Source organism: Salvelinus fontinalis, chromosome 28 (assembly GCF_029448725.1).
Source record: "Salvelinus fontinalis isolate EN_2023a chromosome 28, ASM2944872v1, whole genome shotgun sequence".
In the NCBI taxonomy this organism is placed as follows: domain Eukaryota; kingdom Metazoa; phylum Chordata; class Actinopteri; order Salmoniformes; family Salmonidae; genus Salvelinus; species Salvelinus fontinalis.
In genome coordinates, this window is record NC_074692.1 from 36,077,806 (window position 1) to 36,105,345 (window position 27,540).

Here is a 27,540-nt window from a genome sequence, read left to right on the forward strand (position 1 = left end):
GATAGCGGAGTTGCTGTTGAAGCACGGGGCAGACCCTCTACTGAAGAACAACAATGGACAGACAGCCTATAGCAACACCACAGAACCCTGTCTGATTAAACTCCTGGAGAAAAACATCCCCAAGAACAAGAGAAAGGCACTAGCAGGTCTGGACCTGTCCATAAACGAAGACATGTTATTCTGTTGTTTCTTTGGTTTAGGTTTCTACCAAATGTTTTGCTCTTTTCTATATTATGTCATGGTAAAGCTATATTGTTCTATGCTTGGGTGAGTTTCCTAAAAGCTTTGTAGCGCTGTCATTTTTGGTCCAGTGACAAGGTGATCTTAATCCTACAAAGCTTCCAGGAAACTCACCCCTGTCTTGTTCTGTTCTGTTTGTCCTAGCACCAACAAAACGACCGGCAGACTCGTCCCAACTCAGCCCGTCCCAAAGTGGAACAGAGAGGAAGCTCAGGAGGTTACCAGTTCAAGCAGATCAGACCAGCACTGACCAGGAGAGATATCAGCAGAGACGCGCAACAGCCAGTTCTGAAACCAGCAACACTGACCAGCAGAGACGCACATCAACCAGGTCTGAAACCAGCAACACTGACCAGCAGAGACGCACAACAACCAGGTCTGAAACCAGAAACACTGACCAGCAGAGACGCACAACAACCAGATCTGAAACCAGCAACACTGACCAGCAGAGACGCACATCAACCAGGTCTGAAACCAGCAACACTGACCAGCAGAGACGCACAACAACCAGGTCTGAAACCAGAAACACTGACCAGCAGAGACGCACATCAACCAGGTCTGAAACCTGCAACACTGACCAGCAGAGACGCACACCAACCAGGTCTGAAACCAGCAACACTGACCAGCAGAGACGCACACCAACCAGGTCTGAAACCAGCAACACTGACCAGCAGAGACGCACAACAACCAGGTCTGAAACCAGCAACACTGACCAGCAGAGACGCACATCAACCAGGTCTGAAACCAGCAACACTGACCAGCAGAGACGTGCAACAACCAGGTCTGAAACCTGCAACACTGACCAGCAGATACGCACAACAACCAGGTCTGAAACCTGCAACACTGACCAGATATGCACACCAACCAGGTCTGAAACCAGCAACACTGACCAGATATGCACACCAACCAGGTCTGAAACCAGCAACACTGACCAGATATGCACACCAACCAGGTCTGAAACCAGCAACACTGACCAGCAGAGACGCACAACAACCAGGTCTGAAACCAGCAACACTGACCAGCAGATATGCACAACAACCAGGTCTGATACCAGCAACACTGACCAGCAGAGATGCACAACAACCTCTACTAAAGGTATTTGAACCAGTTGTCTGCGTGTCTCTGTGAAAACTGTCATGTCTATGTATGGGCTGTAGTGATGTAGGGCTGTAATGATGTAGTGCTGTAGTGATGTAGGGCTGTAGTAGTGATGTAGGGCTGTAGTAGTGATGTAGTACTGTAGTGATGTAGGGCTGTAATGATGTAGGGCTCTAGTGATTTAGGGCTGTAGTGATGTAGGGCTGTAGTAGTACTGTAGTGATGTAGGGCTGTAGTGATTTAGGGCTGTAGTAGTGATGTAGTACTGTAGTGATGTAGGGCTGTAATGATGTAGGGCTGTAGTGCTGCAGTAGTGATGTAGTGCTGCTGTAGTGATGTAGTGCTGCTGTAGTGATGTAGGGCTGTAGTGCTGCTGTAGTGATGTAGTGATGTAGTGCTGCTGTAGTGATGTAGTTATGTAGTACTGTAGTGCTGCAGTAGTGATGTAGTGCTGCTGTAGTGATTTAGTGATGTAGTGATGTAGGGCTGTAGTTCTGCTGTAGTGATGTAGGGCTGTAGTTCTGCTGTAGTGATGTAGGGCTGTAGTGCTGCTGTAGTGATGTAGGGCTGTAGTGCTGCTGTAGTGATGTAGGGCTGTAATGATGTAGTGCTATAGTGATGTAGTGCTGCTGTAGTGATGTAGTACTGTAGTGCTGCTGTAGTGATGTAGGGCTGTAGTGCTGCTGTAGTGATGTAGGGCTGTAATGATGTAGTGCTATAGTGATGTAGTGCTGCTGTAGTGCTGCTGTAGTGATGTAGGGCTGCTGTAGTGATGTAGGGCTGTAGTGCTGATGTAGTGATGTAGGGCTGTAATGATGTAGTGCTATAGTGATGTAGTGCTGCTGTAGTGATGTAGTACTGTAGTGCTGCTGTAGTGATGTAGGGCTGTAGTGCTGCTGTAGTGATGTAGGGCTGTAGTGATGTAGTGCTATAGTGATGTAGTGCTATAGTGATGTAGTGCTGTAATGATGTAGGGCTGTAATGATGTAGTGCTATAGTGATGTAGTGCTGCTGTAGTGATGTAGGGCTGTAGTGATGTAGGGCTGTAATGATGTAGTGCTATAGTGATGTAGTGCTGTAGTGATGTAGGGCTGTAATGATGTAGTGCTATAGTGATGTAGTGCTGCTGTAGTGATGTAGGGCTGTAGTGCTGCTGTAGTGATGTAGGGCTGTAATGATGTAGTGATGTAGGGCTGTAATGATGTAGTGCTATAGTGATGTAGTGCTGCTATAGTGATGTAGGGGTGTAGTGCTGCTGTAGTGATGTAGTGCTCTAGTTCTGCTGTAGTGATGTAGTTCTGTAGTTCTGCTGTAGTGATGTAGTTCTGTAGTTCTGCTGTAGTGATGTAGTGCTGTAGTTCTGCTGTAGTGATGTAGTTCTGTAGTTCTGCTGTAGTGATGTAGTGCTGTAGTTCTGCTGTAGTGATGTAGTGCTGTAGTTCTGCTGTAGTGATGTAGTGCTGCTGTAGTGATGTAGTTCTGCTGTAGTGATGTAGTGCTGTAGTTCTGCTGTAGTGATGTAGTGCTGTAGTACTGTAGTGCTGCTGTAGTGATGTAGTGCTGTAGTTCTGCTGTAGTGATGTAGTTCTGCTGTAGTGATGTAGTGCTGTAGTTCTGCTGTAGTGATGTAGTGCTGTAGTTCTGCTGTAGTAATGTAGGGCTGTAGTGCTGCTGTAGGGCTGTAGTGCTGCTGTAGTGATGTAGGGCTGTAGTGATGTTGGGCTGTAGTTCTGCTGTAGTGATGTAGTGCTGCTGTAGGGCTGTAGTGCTGCTGTAGTGATGTAGGGCTGTAGTGCTGCTGTAGTGATGTTGGGCTGTAGTGCTGCTGTAGTGATGTTGGGCTGTAGTGATGCTGTAGTGTTGTTGGGCTGTAGTTCTGCTGTAGGGCTGTAGTGATATAGGGCTGTAGCAGTGGTGTAAAGTACTTTAGTAAAAATACTTTTAAGTAATACTTTTCTCATTTTTTAGGGTATCTGTACTTTACTTTACTATTTATATTTTTGACAACTTTTACTCCTCTACATTCCTAAAGAAAATAATGTATTTTACTCCTTACGTTTTCCTGACACCCAAAAGTACTCGTTACATTTTGAATGCTTAGCAGGACAGGAAAAATATCCAATTCACACACTTATCAAGAGAATATCCCTGGTCGTTCCCATTGTCTCTGATCTGACGGAATCACTAAACACAAGTGCTTCGTTTGTAAATTATGTCTGAGTGTTGAGCTGTGACCCTGGCTATCCGTAAATTAAAAAAATCAAGAAAATTGTGTCGTCTGGTTTGCTTAATGTAAGACATTTTAAATGATTTATACACTGCTCAAAAAAATAAAGGGAACACTTAAACAACACAATGTAACTCCAAGTCAATCACACTTCTGTGAAATCAAACTGTCCACTTAGGAAGCAACACTGATTGACAATACATTTCACATGCTGTTGTGCAAATGGAATAGACAAAAGGTGGAAATTATAGGCAATTAGCAAGACACCCCCAAAAAAGGAGTGATTCTGCAGGTGGTGACCACAGACCACTTCTCAGTTCCTATGCTTCCTGGCTGATGTTTTGGTCACTTTTGAATGCTGGCGGTGCTCTCACTCTAGTGGTAGCATGAGACGGAGTCTACAACCCACACAAGTGGCTCAGGTAGTGCAGTTCATCCAGGATGGCACATCAATGCGAGCTGTGGCAAAAAGGTTTGCTGTGTCTGTTTTTTTTTTTTTTTTTTTTTTTTCACCTTTATTTAACCAGGTAGGCTAGTTGAGAACAAGTTCTCATTTGCAACTGCGACCTGGCCAAGATAAAGCATAGCAGTGTGAACAGACAACAACACAGAGTTACACATGGAGTAAACAATAAACAAGTCAATAACATGGTAGAAAAAAAAGAGAATCTATATACAATGTGTGCAAAAGGCATGAGGTAGGCAATAAATCGAATAATTACAATTTAGCAGATTAACACTGGAGTGATAAATCATCAGATGATCATGTGGATACCATGAAATTGGGGAGAACATTTTTTTTAAATACAAAATTAACATTTATTTTTTTACTATTGGTCAGGGCTTTGTCGTTTCTAGTGATTCGATTTCTATGGTCCCCATACAGACCTGGCCACCAGAAAAACCTCTCCTCCTCGCCCTCAACCAATCCCAGAGGTCCTGAGGAGAAGGAGTCCGCTCTATGTCCCCAACCCTGATCTAGAGGTACAGGGAAAGAACAGTGTTGCTATTAGTGACAGCGAGAGTGACGAGACCGTTGACTACACAGGAGAGGTTTTTAACTTCTCGTCGGATGAAACAGAAGACTGGACTCATGAAACCACGCTGGAGTTCTACAGAGAGGGAGCTGTGAGGAACAGGGAGGACTCTGGTTGAGCTGGATTATAGCTTGTTGTTGTGTGTCGTCTATGACATCACATTTGTTGTTGTGTTTCACTATGCCATCACATTTGTTGTTGTATTTCGTCTATGACATCACATTTGTTGATGTATTTTGTCTATGACATCACATTTGTTGTCATGTTTCTTCTATGCCATCACATTTGTTGTCGTGTTTCTTCTATGACATCACATTTGTTGTTGTATTTCGTCTATGACATCACATTTGTTGTTCTGTTTCTTCTATGACATCACATTTGTTGTCGTGTTTTGTCTATGACATCACATTTGTTGTCGTGTTTTGTCTATGAAATCACATTTGTTGTTGTGTTTCGTCTATGACATCACATTTGTTGTCGTGTTTTGTCTATTGTCCCAGTTGAAACTGTAGCAAAAACCTTTCTCAGTCTTATGAATGTTGATCATATTGGATTCAAAGGTTTTTTAAATTAATTCAGTTTTGTCTTGTGTTTAGTTTTTAAAGATTATGTGCATGTTTGTTGAGTATATTTTCTCCAAGTTATTTTTTCACAAAGAATACCTTTAAACATTTGTGATGTGTTAAATGTTTGTGACATTGGGATAATATATTGTATAAAATGTATAATGTTTTTGTAGAGTAGCTACATTACCTGGTACAATTCAAAAAAAAAAAGTGTAACAAAGTATCTTTGTAAGTATTTATTTGTAAGCTCACGTTCAACGTTTCTCCTTCTATTGTATTATAATACTTGTTAATGTTAAGAGATCATCCTGAAATTATAAAGTGCTTTTTTGCTATTAAAGTTGACATGTTGCTTCGTCAATGTTGGCCATTTTCTGCAGTTAAACACAACACTTGACACCTACAATGCTTAACCTTTTTCCCCACTCCTGAACGTCAGTGATAAATTGATTGTTGGACAGACTTATTATTAAGGTGTTTACCAAACCATCTTTTTTGTGTATATTGTTTTTTAATTAGGTGTTTTGTGCTCAGTTGCAGGGGTCTTGGGAGAGAAAGAGGAGCCTCATGGTGATGGCTCTACTGGTCCAAACCGTCCACTACCTTCTGTCCAGGATGTGACGCGGTCTACAGCACCAGCTATGAAGAGGAACCTGGAGGACCAGGCAGGGGAAGAAGACTCGAGGCCTAATCACGCCATTTTATCAGACACATCCACACCTAGAAAAGTCATTAAACGCATCACCACCAAACGGAAGGATATCTTTGATTTGCTCCTGCAGAGCAACCCGTTCGACCTAGACAGTGTTCTATTGGCGGCCCAGACAGGAAATGGTCAGGCGACAACAGGAAGTCTTCATGACTCTGTTGATTCGGTTGTGTTGAGAAGTCGAAGTGCAGGTTTTCTTCTGGAGACAGCAGATTTCAAAGGAAAAGAGGAAGGAAAGAAATGTAACACAGAAAAGCAGGAAATGACCAAATCCTCAGAGGAGCTAACTCTAACTCAAGATGGGAATCTCTCCCAGCATACTGACCAGAGCCAGAGAGAGGAGATCACTCTAGATAGGAATCTCTCCCAGCATACTGACCAGAGCCAGAGAGAGATCACTCTAGATAGGAATCTCTCCCAGCATACTGACCACTGCCAGAGCCAGAGAGAGGAGATCACTCTAGATAGGAATCTCTCCCAGCATACTGACCACTGCCAGAGAGAGGAGATCACTCTAACTCAAGATGGGAATCTCTCCCAGCATACTGACCAGAGCCAGAGAGAGGAGATCACTCTAACTCAAGATGGGGGTCTCTCCCAGTATACTGACCACTGCCAGAGCCAGAGAGAGGAGATCACTCTAGATAGGAATCTCTCCCAGCATACTGACCAGAGCCAGAGAGAGGAGATCACTCTAGATAGGAAACTCTCCCAGCATACTGACCACTGCCAGAGCCAGAGAGAGGAGATCACTCTAGATAGGAATCTCTCCCAGCATACTGACCAGAGCCAGAGAGAGGAAATCACTCTAGATAGGAATCTCTCCCAGCATACTGACCAGAGCCAGAGAGAGGAGATCACTCTAGATAGGAATCTCTCCCAGCATACTGACCACTGCCAGAGCCAGAGAGAGGAGATCACTCTAGATAGGAATCTCTCCCAGCATACTGACCACTGCCAGAGCCAGAGAGAGGAGATCACTCTAGATAGGAATCTCTCCCAGCATACTGACCAGAGCCAGAGAGAGGAGATCACTCTAGATAGGAATCTCTCCCAGCATACTGACCAGAGCCAGAGAGAAGAGATCACTCTAGATAGGAAACTCTCCCAGCATACTGACCACTGCCAGAGCCAGAGAGAGGAGATCACTCTAGATAGGAATCTCTCCCAGCATACTGACCACTGCCAGAGCCAGAGAGAGGAGATCACTCTAGATAGGAATCTCTCCCAGCATACTGACCAGAGCCAGAGAGAGGAGATCACTCTAGATAGGAATCTCTCCCAGCATACTGACCACTGCCAGAGCCAGAGAGAGGAGATCACTCTAGATAGGAATCTCTCCCATCATACTGACCAGAACCAGAGAGAAGAGATCACTCTAGATAGGAAACTCTCCCAGCATACGGACCATTGCCAGAGCCAGAGAGAGGAGATCACTCTAGATAGGAATCTCTCCCAGCATACGAACCACTGCCAGAGAGAGGAGATCACTCTAGATAGGAATCTCTCCCAGCATACGGACCACTGCCAGAGAGAGGAGATCACTCTAGATAGTTATCTCTCCCAGCATACTGACCACTGCCAGAGAGAGGAGATCACTCTAGATAGGAATCTCTCCCAGCATACTGACCACTGCCAGAGAGAGGAGATCACTCTAGATAGGAATCTCTCCCAGCATACTGACCACTGCCAGAGAGAGGAGATCACTCTAGATAGGAATCTCTCCCAGCATACTGACCACTGCCAGAGAGAGGAGATCACTCTAGATAGGAATCTCTCCCAGCATACGGACCATTTCCAGAGAGAGGAGCTAACTCTAACTCAAGAGGGGCATCTTTCCCAGCATACTGACCACACAGATGAAGCAGGGTTCAATCTAGGTGAATATTTCAATTTTAACTCAACAACGAGTGCTGACAGATACCAACACAATAACACTATCTGGGCAGAGGAAATCAGTCAAAACCCTGACCAGAATACATGTCCTGAAGCCTCAGTGCCGCTAGCTGGATTGGATGCCACAAGAAACAGCATCTCCACCGATAAGTCAAAGGTCACCCTCATCCACCGACCTGCTAGGCCAGAGATTGACCCCATGGACAACACCAGATCTGGGGTAGAGGTTGACCTGAGGCTAATGGACCAGGATGACACCTGCTGTACCCTTATAGACAACCTCTCACTTGTTGAACACCTGTCCCTGTCCAGAGCACCTGTCCCTTTGGAAACCACTGACACTGTGAATACCTGTGTGGCTGGGGCATCATCTCCATTTATTGATGATCAGTGTAGCGTGTCTCTTCTTCCGCCTTATTCAGACGCTACAACAACAACAACAACAGCACACCTGGATGTCACAAGACAAGCTTCCATTGTCGACGAGAAGCAGACACGACCAGTAGAGGCACCATCAGCGATGGAGGATGATAATGATGAATATCTTGGCTCTTGCAACACTAGCTCACCATCCCTCCTAGTGGCTGAGGAGCTCCACGGGCCTGTGGAGATATCAGAGTGTACAGAGACCAATATCGATACACTGTTTATGCAGAGAGCAAGTCAAATCCCCAAAGCTTCTCCCATTGGATCAGATGTTGGTTTAAAAGCCAACCTGCTAAAATGCACTGGTCTCTATCTCCAGCTGATTGGAGACGGACTGGACAGAGAGACCATGGCTCCTGCGACTGGTAGAGATGGTGAGACATGTCATATTGATGGTGGACATTGTGAGGGAGGCTCTGTAACACACAGAGAGTCTAGAGACCCGGATGCTTCTACTACTGACAACACTTTGTCTTCAGACAATAAAGACAATGGTGCTGACAGCTTCGTTGACTCTGACTGCACCGTGGTGTCTGAGCTGGACCAAGCAGAGACCAAGAACAATGATCTGGGACAAGTTGAAAAGGAGGAGGTGGCGAAAGCTCATGTTCAACTTGATTCAGAAGCGACAATTGGTTCCGTCCAAGATCAAGTGAGAGAAGTAGAAAACCAAACCCCCGGGGCTGAAGTTGAGACTTTAGATCCATTAATAGATTACTCTGAGGCGTGTGAGAGGAATGGTAATGGATATACTACTACTGTAATGGAGGACTCCACTAGCCTGTTACCCGCTTTAGATAGCTGCCAAGCGAAGGACGGTGTGAAGGAAGATGAACCAGAGATGAACACTATGCAAAGTGATACGGGCAGCGCCAAACAGCATAACAGCTGTAGTCAACACAAGAGGAAAGCCAAGAGCAGTAGAGCCAGACCTGGCAAGAGGCAGGCCAAGCTGTTGTTGAAACCAAAGCCAAAGCCAAACCCTTGGGCATCACAAAACACCAGTACTAGTTACACAACAGGTGGTGCTGATACCTCGTCTAGTTCAGGTATTGGAATATTGTATTTATGAATAGATTCACTTTTTCAACATTGTTCATTCGATTCATAAATACAGTCAGGTCCATAAATATTTGCACATTGACCAAGGTATTATTATTTTGGTTCTGTACGCCACCACAATGGATTTGACTATCAAGGTTGAGATTAAAGTTAATTTGAGGATATTTACATCCAAATCGGGTGAACGGTGTAGGAATTACAGCACTTTTTATGTGGTCCCCACAATTTTAGGGGCTCCAAAAGTAATTGGACAAACTAACATGATCATAAATTAAATGGTGAGTTTTAATACTTAGTTGCAAATCCTTTACGGTCAATGACTGCCTGAAGACTGGAACCCATAGACATTACCAGATGCTGGGTTTCTTCCCTGGTGATTCTCTGCCAGGCCTTTACTGCAGCTGTCTTCAGTTCCTGCTTGTTCTTGGGGCATTTTGCCTTCAGCAAGTGAAATACATGCTCAATTAGATTCAGGTCAAGTAATTGACTTGGCCATTGCAGAACATTCCAATTCTTTGTCTTAAAAAAGTATTGGGTTGCTTTCGCAGTTTGCTTCGGGTCATTGTCCATCTGCACTGTGAGTTGCATTGTCCATCTGCACGAGTTTTGAAGCATTTGGCTGAATCTGAGCAGATAATATATCCCTAAACACTTCAGAATTCATCCTACTGCTTTTGTCAGCAGTCATATCATCAATAAATACAAGGGAACCAATTCCATTGGCAGCCATACATGCCCAAGAAGAACAGTTGTTTTCCGTGGTCTTCTGGGCCTTTTTGTGTTCCTGAGCTCACCAGTACGTTCTTTTTAGAATGTACCAAATAGTTGATTTGGTGCTCCCGAGTGGCGCAGTGGTCTAAGGCACTACATCTCAGTGCTGGAGGCGTCACTACAGACCCTGGTTTTATTCCAGGCTGTATCGCAACCGGCCGTGGTTGGGAGTCCCATAGGGCGGCGCACAATCGGCCCAGCGTCATCCGGGTAGTTAAATAAATAAAATACATTTGGCCACACCTAATGGTTTTGCTATCTCTCTGATTGGTTTGTTTTGATTGTTCAGTCTAATGATGGCTTGCTTCACTGGCAGTGACAGCTCTTTGGCCTTTGGCAACAGATTTCAAATGCAAATGTCACACTTGAAATCAACTCTAGACCTTTTATCTGCTTATTTGTGAATGAACTAATGAGGGAATAACACACACATGACCATGGAACAGCTGAGCAGCCAATTACATTTGGTCCCTTAAAAGGGGGGGAGGACCACAAATAAAAAATGCTGTAATTCCTATACCGTTCACCTGATTTGGATGTACATACCCTCAAATTAAAGCTGGAAGTCTGCTGAAAGTTGACGTACAGAGCCAAAATTATGATAACTTGGTCAATATCCAAATATGTATGGCAAACAGATAGTAAAATATTGTATCAAATAGAACATCTTACATAATTCTGTGTCTGTGACTTTCCCATTGTTGTCACCTTGATCAATCATATTTTATTTATATTTCATACATATTTTATTTATATGCTCGTCTTTCTATCAATGTTTTATCAGTAGGTCACATGCATGGCACAAAGATTCCCTTGCGGAATCTCCACAAGAGAAACAGTATGGGAGAGAGCCACCTTCACCTGGCATGCAAGAAAGGAGACCTGGCTCTAGTGAGAGGCCTTCTGGAAGCAGGCCTAAATGTCAATCAGATAGATCACGCAGGTTTGTAACAGCCCAGACTCTACTATTTCATTTTTATTCACCTTTATTTTTTAACAGGGTGTCATTGAAACCAAGTGTATTTTTTTCTTCTTCAAACGAGCCCTGCACAATACAAAACACACATCAATACAAAACTATCAAAATAAAATATACAATTTACAAAACATATCTGGTCAGATCCATGGTTGCTTTCGTTCCCCAGTACAGTACTGAAAAATGACAACCTTTTTCATATAAAATCAAACTGATCCCCAACATAATCCCAATTTTTTTGAGGGGGAAACCAGTCCTCTTTTACTATTTTTTTACCGTTGTGTCTTTCTCTCTGTCCATTAATACACTTAGTTACACAATCCTTTTATGCCTTTATCACTGTTTGTAAATGACGACGAATGCTTATAATGCATCGCAACCTGTGTGTGTGTGCGTGTGCCAGGCTGGACGGCGCTGCATGAGGCCAGTGCTACAGGCTTCGATGCTGTGGTCAAGGAGCTACTGCAGGCTGGGGCTGATGTTACCAGTAGAGGTCTGGAGGGCCTCGCTCCTCTACATGATGCTGCTGCCTCAGGACACTACAAGGTACGCTACATACTCTGATTGATACGCTCGCGTTGATTATGATCTACTGACACTCGGATTTGTATTGTATGCCCGTTGAGAATCAAACCTCAAATTATTCCCAACTTCATGTCTGAATATATAGTGTCCTTTTATTTTTGTGAATTGTGTGTTTTTCATCATTAACATTTCTATCAATATTGTTTGATAATGTGAGGCTGAAATGCCCCCCCTGCGTTGAGGCCCTCAGGTAGTGCAGATTCTTCTCCAGTATGGCGCAAACCCTCAAGACAAAAACGCTCTGGGCCAGACTGCTGTAGACCTAGCCTGCCACGACGACATCAAACAACTCCTCTCCACATTCCCAGGCCCTTTTGTCCAACGTGAGCAACCTAGCGAAGCACCTAAACACAAGTATGGGTAGCTGCAGCCCAATATGGTGAACAGAGTATGGGCCAGTGGCCAGATGTCAGAATCACAACCCGTCCATCTTCTGTTCTGGGCCTGACCCTGCTCTCTGATCCAAGGCAATTTCCTCTTATCTGATCAGGTCAACCTTTCTAAATTAGCATACACACAGTTTCATGGACTAAACTCCATTAATACTCACAGTAATCATTCACGAAACAGGATACAAACTAACTACAGTTTAACTTGAAACATGTTACATTTTTAATAGAATCCATCACTTCCTACCTGGTAGAACGGTCATGTCGCCGGCGGTAGCTAATGTGACCATGTTTTTCCCTCCCATGATTTTATTTCAACTAGGACAGCAGCCTACACAATAAATAATGAATATTGTTGTCACTTTGACACATGCACAGTCTACTCAATGGGGAGGGCATGAACGGCAACAGCACCGGGACACAGTGCCCTTTGCTGCCGCTTGACAAGCACTACTGTCCGGCAATGGCGTGGGAAGTAGCTACATAGGATCAGGGTAACGGTCACAGTAAGCACACGCATACAATGCCGGAAGCAACAGTACACCCATCATCAGTACTTTAAATTAAAAATAAACAATCTTTGGGTTTATAACTGAAAATTTACAATTATTTGTGTAAAATCGAACGGTGAAATAGGACTCATCCAGTAGTCCAATCTCTCGTGGTATGCTAGCTCAATGTAATGTATGGTAGTGGAAGAAGAAGAAAAACACAGCTCAATCAAAACCCTCTAACCCAGGGTTTCCCAAACTAGGTCCTGGGGCCCCCTCTTGAGTCCACGTTTTGTTTTAGGGCCCTAGCACTACACAGCTGATCAAATAATCAAAGCTTGATGATGATGAGTTGGTTATTTTAATCAGCTGTGTAGTGCTAGGGCAAAAAACAAACCGTGCACCTGGGGGGGTGGGGGGTGCAGGACAGAGTTTGGGAAACCTTGGTCTAACCTATAGCAGAGCGCTTTCGACACACCCACTTCTATCCACACGTCCGTTACTTTCCTTTCGACACACCCACTTCTATCCACACGTCCGTTGCTTTCCTTTCGACACACCCACTTCTATCTACACGTCCGTTACTTTCCTTTCGACACACCCACTTCTATCCACACGTCCGTTACTTTCCTTTCGACACACCCACTTCTATCCACACGTCCGTTACTTTCCTTTCGACACACCCACTTCTATCCACACGTCCTTTCGACACACCCACTTCTATCCACACGTCCGTTGCTTTCCTTTCGACACACCCACTTCTATCCACACGTCCGTTGCTTTCCTTTCGACACACCCACTTCTATCTACACGTCCGTTGCTTTCCTTTCGACACACCCACTTCTATCTACACGTCCGTTGCTTTCCTTTCGACACACCCACTTCTATCCACACGTCCTTTCGACACACCCACTTCTATCCACACGTCCGTTGCTTTCCTTTCGACACACCCACTTCTATCCACACGTCCGTTGCTTTCCTTTCGACACACCCACTTCTATCCACACGTCTGTCACTTTCCTTTCGACACACCCACTTCTATCCACACGTCCGTTACTTTCCTTTCGACACACCCACTTCTATCCACACGTCCGTTGCTTTCCTTTCGACACACCCACTTCTATCCACACGTCCGTTACTTTCCTTTCGACACACCCACTTCTATCCACACGTCCGTCGCTTTCCTTTCGACACACCCACTTCTATCCACACGTCCGTCACTTTCCTTTCGACACACCCACTTCTATCCACACGTCCGTTGCTTTCCTTTCGACACACCCACTTCTATCCACACGTCCGTTACTTTCCTTTCGACACACCCACTTCTATCCACACGTCCGTTGCTTTCCTTTCGACACACCCACTTCTATCTACACGTCCGTTGCTTTCCTTTCGACACACCCACTTCTATCCACACGTCCGTCACTTTGCTTTCGACACACCCACTTCTATCCACACGTCCGTTACTTTCCTTTCGACACACCCACTTCTATCCACACGTCCGTCGCTTTCCTTTCGACACACCCACTTCTATCTACACGTCCGTCGCTTTCCTTTCGACACACCCACTTCTATCTACACGTCCGTCGCTTTCCTTTCGACACACCCACTTCTATCCACACGTCCGTTACTTTCCTTTCGACACACCCACTTCTATCTACACGTCCGTCGCTTTCCTTTCGACACACCCACTTCTATCCACACGTCCGTTACTTTCCTTTCGACACACCCACTTCTATCTACACGTCCGTCGCTTTCCTTTCGACACACCCACTTCTATCCACACGTCCGTTGCTTTCCTTTCGACACACCCACTTCTATCCACACGTCCGTTGCTTTCCTTTCGACACACCCACTTCTATCCACACGTCCGTCGCTTTCCTTTCGACACACCCACTTCTATCCACACGTCCGTTACTTTCCTTTCGACACACCCACTTCTATCTACACGTCCGTCGCTTTCCTTTCGACACACCCACTTCTATCTACACGTCCGTCGCTTTCCTTTCGACACACCCACTTCTATCCACACGTCCGTTGCTTTCCTTTCGACACACCCACTTCTATCCACACGTCCGTCGCTTTCCTTTCGACACACCCACTTCTATCCACACGTCCGTTACTTTCCTTTCGACACACCCACTTCTATCTACACGTCCGTCGCTTTCCTTTCGACACACCCACTTCTATCTACACGTCCGTTGCTTTCCTTTCGACACACCCACTTCTATCCACACGTCCGTTACTTTCCTTTCGACACACCCACTTCTATCTACACGTCCGTTGCTTTCCTTTCGACACACCCACTTCTATCCACACGTCCGTTACTTTCCTTTCGACACACCCACTTCTATCTACACGTCCGTCGCTTTCCTTTCGACACACCCACTTCTATCTACACGTTCGTCGCTTTCCTTTCGACACACCCACTTCTATCTACACGTCCGTCGCTTTCCTTTCGACACACCCACTTCTATCCACACGTCCGTTGCTTTCCTTTCGACACACCCACTTCTATCCACACGTCCGTTGCTTTCCTTTCGACACACCCACTTCTATCCACACGTCCGTTGCTTTCCTTTCGACACACCCACTTCTATCTACACGTCCGTTGCTTTCCTTTCGACACACCCACTTCTATCCACACGTCCTTTCGACACACCCACTTCTATCCACACGTCCGTTGCTTTCCTTTCGACACACCCACTTCTATCCACACGTCCGTTGCTTTCCTTTCGACACACCCACTTCTATCCACACGTCCGTCGCTTTCCTTTCGACACACCCACTTCTATCCACACGTCCGTTACTTTCCTTTCGACACACCCACTTCTATCTACACGTCCGTCGCTTTCCTTTCGACACACCCACTTCTATCTACACGTCCGTTGCTTTCCTTTCGACACACCCACTTCTATCCACACGTCCGTTACTTTCCTTTCGACACACCCACTTCTATCCACACGTCCGTTACTTTCCTTTCGACACACCCACTTCTATCTACACGTCCGTTGCTTTCCTTTCGACACACCCACTTCTATCCACACGTCCGTTACTTTCCTTTCGACACACCCACTTCTATCTACACGTCCGTCGCTTTCCTTTCGACACACCCACTTCTATCTACACGTTCGTCGCTTTCCTTTCGACACACCCACTTCTATCTACACGTCCGTCGCTTTCCTTTCGACACACCCACTTCTATCCACACGTCCGTTGCTTTCCTTTCGACACACCCACTTCTATCCACACGTCCGTTGCTTTCCTTTCGACACACCCACTTCTATCCACACGTCCGTTGCTTTCCTTTCGACACACCCACTTCTATCTACACGTCCGTTGCTTTCCTTTCGACACACCCACTTCTATCCACACGTCCTTTCGACACACCCACTTCTATCCACACGTCCGTTGCTTTCCTTTCGACACACCCACTTCTATCCACACGTCCGTTGCTTTCCTTTCGACACACCCACTTCTATCCACACGTCTGTCACTTTCCTTTCGACACACCCACTTCTATCCACACGTCCGTTACTTTCCTTTCGACACACCCACTTCTATCTACACGTCCGTCGCTTTCCTTTCGACACACCCACTTCTATCTACACGTTCGTCGCTTTCCTTTCGACACACCCACTTCTATCTACACGTCCGTCGCTTTCCTTTCGACACACCCACTTCTATCCACACGTCCGTTGCTTTCCTTTCGACACACCCACTTCTATCCACACGTCCGTTGCTTTCCTTTCGACACACCCACTTCTATCCACACGTCCGTTGCTTTCCTTTCGACACACCCACTTCTATCTACACGTCCGTTGCTTTCCTTTCGACACACCCACTTCTATCCACACGTCCTTTCGACACACCCACTTCTATCCACACGTCCGTTGCTTTCCTTTCGACACACCCACTTCTATCCACACGTCCGTTGCTTTCCTTTCGACACACCCACTTCTATCCACACGTCCGTTGCTTTCCTTTCGACACACCCACTTCTATCCACACGTCCGTTACTTTCCTTTCGACACACCCACTTCTATCTACACGTCCGTCGCTTTCCTTTCGACACACCCACTTCTATCTACACGTTCGTCGCTTTCCTTTCGACACACCCACTTCTATCTACACGTCCGTCGCTTTCCTTTCGACACACCCACTTCTATCCACACGTCCGTTGCTTTCCTTTCGACACACCCACTTCTATCCACACGTCCGTTGCTTTCCTTTCGACACACCCACTTCTATCCACACGTCCGTTGCTTTCCTTTCGACACACCCACTTCTATCTACACGTCCGTTGCTTTCCTTTCGACACACCCACTTCTATCCACACGTCCTTTCGACACACCCACTTCTATCCACACGTCCGTTGCTTTCCTTTCGACACACCCACTTCTATCCACACGTCCGTTGCTTTCCTTTCGACACACCCACTTCTATCCACACGTCTGTCACTTTCCTTTCGACACACCCACTTCTATCCACACGTCCGTTACTTTCCTTTCGACACACCCACTTCTATCCACACGTCCGTTGCTTTCCTTTCGACACACCCACTTCTATCCACACGTCCGTTACTTTCCTTTCGACACACCCACTTCTATCCACACGTCCGTCGCTTTCCTTTCGACACACCCACTTCTATCCACACGTCCGTCACTTTCCTTTCGACACACCCACTTCTATCCACACGTCCGTTGCTTTCCTTTCGACACACCCACTTCTATCCACACGTCCGTTACTTTCCTTTCGACACACCCACTTCTATCCACACGTCCGTTGCTTTCCTTTCGACACACCCACTTCTATCTACACGTCCGTTGCTTTCCTTTCGACACACCCACTTCTATCCACACGTCCGTCACTTTGCTTTCGACACACCCACTTCTATCCACACGTCCGTCACTTTGCTTTCGACACACCCACTTCTATCCACACGTCCGTTGCTTTCCTTTCGACACACCCACTTCTATCCACACGTCCGTCGCTTTCCTTTCGACACACCCACTTCTATCTACACGTCCGTCGCTTTCCTTTCGACACACCCACTTCTATCCACACGCTTTGCTTTCGACACACCCACTTCTATCTACATGTCCGTCGCTTTCCTTTCGACACACCCACTTCTATCTACACGTCCGTTGCTTTCCTTTCGACACACCCACTTCTATCTACACGTCCGTTGCTTTCCTTTCGACACACCCACTTCTATCCACACGTCCGTTACTTTCCTTTCGACACACCCACTTCTATCCACACGTCCGTCGCTTTCCTTTCGACACACCCACTTCTATCCACACGTCCGTCGCTTTCCTTTCGACACACCCACTTCTATCCACACGTCCGTCGCTTTCCTTTCGACACACCCACTTCTATCCACACGTCCGTCGCTTTCCTTTCGACACACCCACTTCTATCCACACGTCCGTTACTTTCCTTTCGACACACCCACTTCTATCTACACGTCCGTCGCTTTCCTTTCGACACACCCACTTCTATCCACACGTCCGTTACTTTCCTTTCGACACACCCACTTCTATCTACACGTCCGTTGCTTTCCTTTCGACACACCCACTTCTATCCACACGTCCGTTGCTTTCCTTTCGACACACCCACTTCTATCCACACGTCCGTTGCTTTCCTTTCGACACACCCACTTCTATCTACACGTCCGTTGCTTTCCTTTCGACACACCCACTTCTATCCACACGTCCGTTACTTTCCTTTCGACACACCCACTTCTATCTACACGTCCGTTGCTTTCCTTTCGACACACCCACTTCTATCCACACGTCCGTCACTTTCCTTTCGACACACCCACTTCTATCTACACGTCCGTCGCTTTCCTTTCGACACACCCACTTCTATCTACACGTCCGTCGCTTTCCTTTCGACACACCCACTTCTATCTACACGTCCGTCGCTTTCCTTTCGACACACCCACTTCTATCCACACGTCCGTCGCTTTCCTTTCGACACACCCACTTCTATCCACACGTCCGTTGCTTTCCTTTCGACACACCCACTTCTATCCACACGTCTGTCGCCGTCCGTCACTTTCCTTTCGACACACCCACTTCTATCCACACGTCCGTTGCTTTCCTTTCGACACACCCACTTCTATCCACACGTCCGTTGCTTTCCTTTCGACACACCCACTTCTATCCACACGTCTCTCGCCGTCCGTCACTTTCCTTTCGACACACCCACTTCTATCCACACGTCCGTTGCTTTCCTTTCGACACACCCACTTCTATCCACACGTCCGTTACTTTCCTTTCGACACACCCACTTCTATCCACACGTCCGTCGCTTTCCTTTCGACACACCCCCTCACCCATAATCCGGTCACCATGATGAGCAGCAGCTACCCCCTTCTCTGGAACCAAGGTACATAACATTCATACCAGTCTTTTGCAGACCTGGGGTCAAATACTATTTGAAATCATTTAAAATACTGTAGCTGCGCTTGATTGAGCCTATTGCAATGAAACCAATAGAACGATTTAAAATAGTATTTGAACCCGGGTGTGTAAGAGGCACATTCCCAGCCTGCCTCTTCTGAGATATTTCTATTACAGGCCACGATGCTGCAATATTGATTAGAGGGGTACGTTGCCAAAAGTTCAATGGGATATTTTTAGGCCTCAGATTGACAGTGCTTTTTTTAAAATCCTATTCGGCTGTTACTATCCAGATTTACGCATTTGTTATCAGTTGTCAAAATTGACAACATTACTTTATTGATCATAAATATAATCTTGATTTAAGACATTTAAGACACAACACACTTTACAACATGTACATAAAGAGCAGGGTTGTGGTCAAATGAGGTCAGTCAATTCAGGAAGCTATTTGAATTTAAAATGTAAATCATTTTGAGAAGTCATCGAAAATGTATTTTTTTATTTTATTTTACAATAATTAAGTAACAATGTCAGTTTACATTTTGAATTGACCCTGATCAAGAGACATAGTGTTAGCTGCAACTCTAACAATATCAGTTGTCCATTTCCTGAGAGAATGTGGTATGTATTCATTCAGGAAGTTCTGCGCCCTCTGAGAGGCCCTCTGAGCGGCCCTCCGAGCGTTGTGGTGTCTCTAGGTCTGGGTTTGAGGGTCGCAGCAGAAGGAAGCCAGCTGGCCCAGCCCGTCTCTGCTGTGAAGGCGACTGGGAAAGGCACAAAGCCAGACACACAGGTGTCAGGGATACAGACAGACACGGACAGCCAGGAGACGGAGGACGAGACAGGCAGCCTGGTGACATTCAGCCCAGACAGAAAGACAGCACCACTGAGACAGTAAAAGCTAAATACAGTACACACCTCTGAAAGTTGTAGAATAAGTACTAGTTTAACATCAGAGTTAGCTATTTAGGAATTTCTTTGCGAGAAAAAGAGAATATTTGAACGAGTACAACCAGTTTTAATGTAAGGATTATCTAGCATTGGGTTGGATTCTGTGTCTAGTCAAATCAAAGTTTATTGGTTGTGCACACAGTTCAGCAACTTTTATAGCACTTGAAGCCAAATGCTTATGTTACTAGCTCCTTTACAATGCAGTAAAATGTCAACAAATACACAAATAATCAAAATTTATAAAATAAAATAAACATCTTCAAATGTCAGAATGAATCCAATTAACCCACACATGGCACTGTAACAGTAATCCAAATGCAATTTAGTCCGCTTAAAAATGAGTCGTCAAATATTAGAACATTGATATGTATAATAAGATCCTCTTTTGATGTTGTTTCTCTCTAGCTGAATCCCTCTGAAGCTATCACTACGGCTCTGGAGGGTGTGGAGCGGAAACAACAGGAAATGGCAACCTGGAAACTAAATAAGTCAGAGGATGCAGGTAAAACAGCTGAAGGCAAACTTTTAAGGAGGCTTGACAATGACAGCAGAGACACTTTCATTGAGTATTGGCTTGAAATCACACACCACGAGGTATTGAATAGTCCTTCAAAATGTTCTCTCACACAAACCTCTCTGGATATGTCTATGTTATGTTTATTCAACGACAGTTCTGGCGGGAAAACGGCTCATATCCACAAAACGCCGTAAGTGATAATAATAGATACATGTTACTATTCATAGGTACAAATAAAAGCTATACATGAAGCCTCTTTAGTCATAAGAGTCCACTAGAGTCAACGGATATTTAGGAGTCCTCATGAGCTCCTAATCAGTTCAGAGTGACCAGCAGCTGTCTGGTTAATAGAACAATGTAGTGAGTCAGTGGGTCCTGCTCCACATGCAGCTGTCTGGATAATAGAACAATGTAGTGAGTCAGTGGTTCCTGCAGCTGTCTGGTTAATAGAACAATGTAGTGAGTCAGTGGTTCCTGCTCCACATGCAACTGTCTGGATAATAGAACAATGTAGTGAGTCAGTGGTTCCTGCAGCTGTCTGGTTAATAGAACAATGTAGTGAGTCAGTGGGTCCTGCAGCTGTCTGGTTAATAGAACAATGTAGTGAGTCAGTGGTTCCTGCTCCACATGCAACTGTCTGGATAATAGAACAATGTAGTGAGTCAGTGGTTCCTGCAGCTGTCTGGATAATAGAACAATGTAGTGAGTCAGTGGTTCCTGCTCCACATGCAGCTGTCTGGATTATAGAACAATGTAGTGAGTCCTGCTCCACATGCAGCTGTCTGGATTATAGAACAATGTAGTGAGTCAGTGGGTCCTGCTCCACATGCAGCTGTCTGGATAATAGAACAATATAGTGAGTCAGTGGGTCCTGCTCCACATGCAGCTGTCTGGATAATAGAACAATGTAGTGAGTCAGTGGTTCCTGCAGCTGTCTGGATAATAGAACAATGTAGTGAGTCAGTGGGTCCTGCTCCACATGCAGCTGTCTGGATTATAGAACAATGTAGTGAGTCAGTGGTTCCTGCAGCTGTCTGGATAATAGAACAATGTAGTGAGTCAGTGGTTCCTGCTCCACATGCAGCTGTCTGGATAATAGAACAATGTAGTGAGTCAGTGGTTCCTGCAGCTGTCTGGATAATAGAACAATGTAGTGAGTCAGTGGTTCCTGCTCCACATGCAACTGTCTGGTTAATAGAACAATGTAGTGAGTCAGTGGTTCCTGCTCCACATGCAGCTGTCTGGATAATAGAACAATGTAGTGAGTCAGTGGTTCCTGCTCCACATGCAACTGTCTGGTTAATAGAACAATGTAGTGAGTCAGTGGTTCCTGCTCCACATGCAACTGTCTGGTTAATAGAACAATGTAGTGAGTCAGTGGGTCCCGCTCCACATGCAGCTGTCTGGATAATAGAACAATGTAGTGAGTCAGTGGGTCCTGCTCCACATGCAGCTGTCTGGATAATAGAACAATGTAGTGAGTCAGTGGATCCTGCTCCACATGCAACTGTCTGGTTAATAGAACAATGTAGTGAGTCAGTGGTTCCTGCTCCACATGCAACTGTCTGGTTAATAGAACAATGTAGTGAGTCAGTGGGTCCTGCTCCACATGCAGCTGTCTGGATTATAGAACAATGTAGTGAGTCAGTGGGTCCTGCTCCACATGCAGCTGTCTGGATAATAGAACAATGTAGTGAGTCAGTGGATCCTGCTCCACATGCAGCTGTCTGGATAATAGAACAATGTAGTGAGTCCTGCTCCACATGCAGCTGTCTGGATTATAGAACAATGTAGTGAGTCAGTGGGTCCTGCTCCACATGCAGCTGTCTGGATTATAGAACAATGTAGTGAGTCAGTGGGTCCTGCTCCACATGCAGCTGTCTGGTTAATAGAACAATGTAGTGAGTCAGTGGGTCCTGCTCCACATGCAGCTGTCTGGATAATAGAACAATGTAGTGAGTCAGTGGTTCCTGCAGCTGTCTGGATAATAGAACAATGTAGTGAGTCAGTGGATCCTGTTCCACATGCAGCTGTCTGGATAATAGAACAATGTGTAGTGAGTCAGTGGGTCCTGCTCCACATGCAGCTGTCTGGTTAATAGAACAATGTAGTGAGTCAGTGGTTCCTGCTCCACATGCAGCTGTCTGGATAATAGAACAATGTAGTGAGTCAGTGGTTCCTGCAGCTGTCTGGATAATAGAACAATGTAGTGAGTCAGTGGATCCTGCTCCACATGCAGCTGTCTGGATAATAGAACAATATAGTGAGTCAGTGGGTCCTGCTCCACATGCAGCTGTCTGGATTATAGAACAATGTAGTGAGTCAGTGGTTCCTGCTCCACATGCAGCTGTCTGGATAATAAAATAATGTTTTGATATTTGGCTCTGTCCCGTGTGCTCCCTCTCCAGCCTCTAGGTCACCAGGCTGCTGATTATTGCGCACACCTTCCACTATCGTCACGCACATCAGCGCCTAATGACATTCACCTGGACTCTTATCACCTCTTTGATTACCTGCCGTCTTTATGTCACTCCCTTTGGTTCCTTCCCCTGGCGTTGTTGTCTCTGTTTCATGTCTGTGCTGTTCGTGTTTCTTTTGTATTATGTTCCGTTTTATTTATTTGAAGGTATCTAGCTGACTTATGTTAACTTTGACTGTGTTGATGAAAATGACAGACCTTTTCAAAAGTTGAATACAACTTTATCAGCAAGTGACTTACTTGACATCTACTTTGCCAAAGCGATTTAGAGTTTTTAAACGGGAGTGACGAGTGTGTTATGTTAATATTGTAAAAAATTATGTTTGTAACAACCTTCAGAATTGGTTAAAAAAAATGTAATATGCAAAATATGCATGCCAGCATATTAGGCAATTAAGAGTAGGCAGGCAACAATTATTTAAAATGTTTTACCATTGCAACATTTGATGTACAGTCACATTCCACGTGGTTCTCTGGAGCGTTCTGGAGCCTTGGTTATTCCACATACTTGCTACAATGTCAATCAGCGCTATCACTTTCTTTACTTTGCTGTACCTCAAACTGTCGTGATTACCAGCTGAGATAAACTTTGTAGGAGTTGATTTTACTCCTGGCTCAGAGTTTGTCAGAGCACTGGCTTAACATCACCCCAAAACCTACGCTGAGCTGGGAGGTTTTTGTTGTCTTAAAACAGGTTTTAACAGGATTCCTAGGACCCTTTCTGAGATGCCTCACCTACTCATTTGTTTAAATTTCCCTGTAGACAAATTGACGATGGCGCTATCAGAGATCCAGAGTGCTCTGAATGTTGTGCTGGAGAAACAGCAGGCAGAGAAAGATGACCTCACCAAGAAGTACAGGTCTGGAAACAACACTGCTTTCTATTGCTTCACAACATCTTGAGTTTCAAGTTTATCATGTTTTGTACACACACACACACCCAAACACACACCCCATCCAAACACACACACCCCACCCAAACCAACATCCTGAGTGTGATGTTTATCAAGCTCTACTGTGTGACTCAGCTTATTGGTGAGTCAGTGACTAAAGAAAACAGTGGGGTGCATAGAATTAAAGAACAGAAAAGGGTGACCTTCTTGTCGTGCGAAAGCATTTTGCAAAGCTTAAACCTCATCATTAATAATTCTTAATTATTAAACCTCATTATAAAACTTGGATTATGAAACCTCATTATAAAACCTCATATGTTGCGGCGTCACTACAGCCTGGGGTTCGATCCCAGAAACGGCTGTGAACAGGAGACCCATAGGGCGTCACACAATTGCCACAGCGTCGTCCAGGTTAGAGGAGGGTTTGGCCGGGGGGCTTTACTTGGCTCATCGCACTCTAGCGACTCCTTGTGGCGGGCCGGGCGCCTGCAGGCTGACTGGTGATCAGTTGAACGGTGATTCCTCCGACACATTGGTGCAGCTAGCTTTCAGGTTAAGCGAGCGGGTGGTAAGAAGTGCCGTTTGGTGAGTCATGTTTTGGAGGAAGCATGACTCGACCTTCGCCTCTCTGGAGCCCGTTGGGAAGTTACAGCGATGAGACAAGATGTAGGGGGGGGGGGGGGGGGGTAAAAAATAAAACTCATTATAAAAACCTCATTATTAAAACATTAATAAACCTCATAATCTGGCAGCGTGATTTAATTTGAAACTTTTCTTCAACAATGTGCGTTATAAAGAGGCAGCTAGATGGTGAAGTGTGATTCAACCCTCCAGAGAACGTGTTTCCACAGCTCCAGAGTCCAATGCCGGCGAGCTTTACACCACTCTAGCCGGTGCTTGGTATTGCGCATGGTGATCTTAGGCTTGTGTGCGGCTGCTCGGCCATGGAAACCCATTTCATGAAGCTCCCGACAAACAGTTATTGTTCTGTCGTTGCTTCCAGAGGCAGTTAGGAACTCAGTAGGGAGTGTTTCAAACGAGGACAGACTATATTTACTCACTTCAGCAACTGGCGGTCCTGTTCGGCTGAGCCATTGTTGCTCCTAGTTTCCACTTCACAATAACAGCACTTACAATTGACCGGGGTAGTTCTAGCAGGGCAGAAATTTGACGAACTGACTTGTTGGAAAGGTGGCATCCTACAACGGTGCCACGTTGAAAGTCTCTGAGCTCTTCAGTAAGGCCATTCTACTGTCAATGTTTGTCTATGGAGATTGCATGGCTGCGTGGTTGATTTTTAGCCACACCTGTCAACAACAGCCAAATCCACTAATTTGAAGGGGTGTCCACATACTTTTGTATATATAGTGTATCTCTGTGGGGGTCAACGTGTATTAGGGTCACAGTACTGTAAAGGTTCATTATGAGTTTATTATGGGAAGAGTTGAGCATGCAGGGTTTGTCTCGTAAGGGTAGATTCAGTCCTAAAATACATTGTTGTATGGATAATACATGGATAACTACAACTTCTCTTCTTCTTCCTTCTCCTGTTCCTCCTCTTCCTCTCTTCCTTTCCTCCTCGTTCTCCTCCTCTTCTTCTTCTCCCCCTTCTTCCTTTCCTTCTCTTCCTTCTCCTTTCCTCCTCGTCCTCCTCTTCCTTCTCCTTCTTTCTTTCCCTCTCCTCTTCCTTCTCCTCCTCCCTCCTCGTTCTCCTCCTCTTCCTTCCTTTCCTCTTCTTCCTCCTCCTTCCTCCTTTCCTTCTCCTCGTCCTCTCCTTCTTCTCCTGCAGGATAGCGTCAGACTCGTTCCGGCAGGGAGTGCTGCGTAGTCAGCTGACTTCGTTGGCGTCACGTCAGAAGAGGCTGCTGGGTATCCTCCAGAAGCAAAGCGACTTCAAGCTCCAGCTTCGCACCTGGAGGGGCCCGACCCTGACTCGGCACCCCAAGACACAGCACTCCCAGGCGTGGAGAGATCAGAACATCTGCCACTCATCAACCACCACTTCCAGCCCTGCTCCCTCAGAAAGGAGCCTCGCAGGCAGCCAGGAGGAGAGCCACGCTTCCCCCTTGTTCAGCTCTACCGGTAGTCACGACAACCGAGACAAACAAGAAGGTAGTAGCCAGACATCTCAGGTAGCGCCGCCTCCAACACAACCTCCAACACGATCCGCTACCATGGTAACACTCCCTTGGATCGCCACCACGTCTACCCCTCAGCACACCACCAGGTATTTTGTGGTACCAATGCCCATGGCTCCTCCCTCATCGTCTCTGGCTCCACCCACCAGCACGACTCAGATCAGTAAGGACATTCCAACACAACACCGGGATGACAATAACAACAAAAACAACACTACCTTTCCATCACAACAAGCAAACAGAAACAGCAAACCACAAAATGGAAACACCCCTGACATGGGAAGCAAGATGTTACAACAAGGGACGGCCAGTGATGGAGAAGAGAACAGGAAGTTGATCAGGCTCATCAAGAGAGGGATCATCACACCAGGAGAGGATGTACTACAGCTGATGTGGAGGGTGAGGCAGGGCTGGGGGCAATTTGATTTAAATGTAATCAATTCAGGAAGGTAAGTTCGATTCACATTTTCCTTCATTGCTTTCGATGAGGAACGTTATATACAGTATATATTTTGATAGAAAAGGTCCATTTTTAACGTTCATATAAAATCATATATTTCCTCATATTTCAATGGAAAGGTATAAATGACATGGCCGTATTCTGTTCTGTCTTCACAGGGCTGTGTCCACCAGGCGTCTCTGCTCCTAGAAGGCTGGATCAGAGACAGCGTCACAGGCAGAGAGTTCCAGGCCCCAGAGCTCTGGGTAGCAGCTATCCTGGGAAACAACATCCCTGTTTCCTCAGCCTACGCCTGGGACAAGGTCAACACTACAGTCTTCCTCTGTTAGGAAATACACTAAAACACACCTAGTGCTACACAAAGACTACAAACACATTGATCATTTCATGTGACAAAAATCTTAGAATATTTTTGCACTGCATTTCCTTGACTGCTGAAAGTTATTTTCAGGTAGCCTAAAGTTAGTTCTCTTTCTCCCCACTTAAAAAAAGTGTTTGTTGATTTGAGGACCTTTGCACCCCTGTCTGGAAATTAATCTAGGAAAGACTGCGTCCTGAGCCCAAGCTGGTAGAGAAGTTTTCCCCAGTGCTTGAAATGGATTGAAATAGGCGTTGGTACTTAATTTGGGGTGTTAACTCAACGGTCGAACATAGCAAAACACATCACATTCCAGAGAAATGGTACAGTGTTTTGTTACTAAAGTTTTCATAAGAAAAAGAAGGACGTCGACTCATTCGTAATGATCTGGCTGAGTTTCAGTTTGTTCTGTGCTTATTGGTGTAAATATTTACTTTGGAAACGGAAAGAGATCGAGTTTTTATCACGTATTTGGATTTATCTTGATCTCTTTGAACGTGATCATATCAAAAACCTTCTCTCTTACATAAGAAGAAGAAGAAGAAACAAACACAAAAACACTTGCCAGGACTTTTGACGTTGGATTGTCATCTCCCTAGCGATGTTTAATAAACTGTTGAACTGTAGGCTGTCGTGGTCGACATAATGAATCTTATCTGAATCTTAGGCTTGTCTGCTGTCCTAGACTTGTTGGTGCATTGTGGGCCGTAAAGCTGAATGTTGTCTTGGCTGACGAATGCTGCTATGTGGTACACTGAAAGAGGATTGCTTCATAAGATAGACATAACCATCTATAGATTTATAGTAATTTTATTATTTATTTCAAGGGGATAGCTGAAGCACAGCTAGAGGACAGCT

The 27,540-nt window shown here is 45.5% G+C and overlaps 1 protein-coding gene across 3 annotated transcripts in view; it reads left to right on the top strand.

Moving 5' to 3' along the window:
- The window catches only part of LOC129826645 (uncharacterized), a 53,223-nt gene that overhangs the window by 21,451 nt on the left and 4,232 nt on the right, over window positions 1–27,540 (top strand). For all 3 annotated transcript variants that reach the window (XM_055887599.1, XM_055887598.1, XM_055887600.1), the window contains 11 exons: window positions 2–146; window positions 385–1,335; window positions 5,703–9,248; window positions 10,817–10,975; window positions 11,412–11,554; window positions 11,784–11,916; window positions 19,524–19,780; window positions 20,243–20,339; window positions 23,597–23,693; window positions 25,516–26,263; window positions 26,483–26,626. In XM_055887599.1, the coding sequence (XP_055743574.1) occupies window positions 2–146; window positions 385–1,335; window positions 5,703–9,248; window positions 10,817–10,975; window positions 11,412–11,554; window positions 11,784–11,916; window positions 19,524–19,780; window positions 20,243–20,339; window positions 23,597–23,693; window positions 25,516–26,263; window positions 26,483–26,626 (6,420 nt within the window). The remainder of the gene's footprint in view (window position 1; window positions 147–384; window positions 1,336–5,702; window positions 9,249–10,816; window positions 10,976–11,411; window positions 11,555–11,783; window positions 11,917–19,523; window positions 19,781–20,242; window positions 20,340–23,596; window positions 23,694–25,515; window positions 26,264–26,482; window positions 26,627–27,540) is intronic.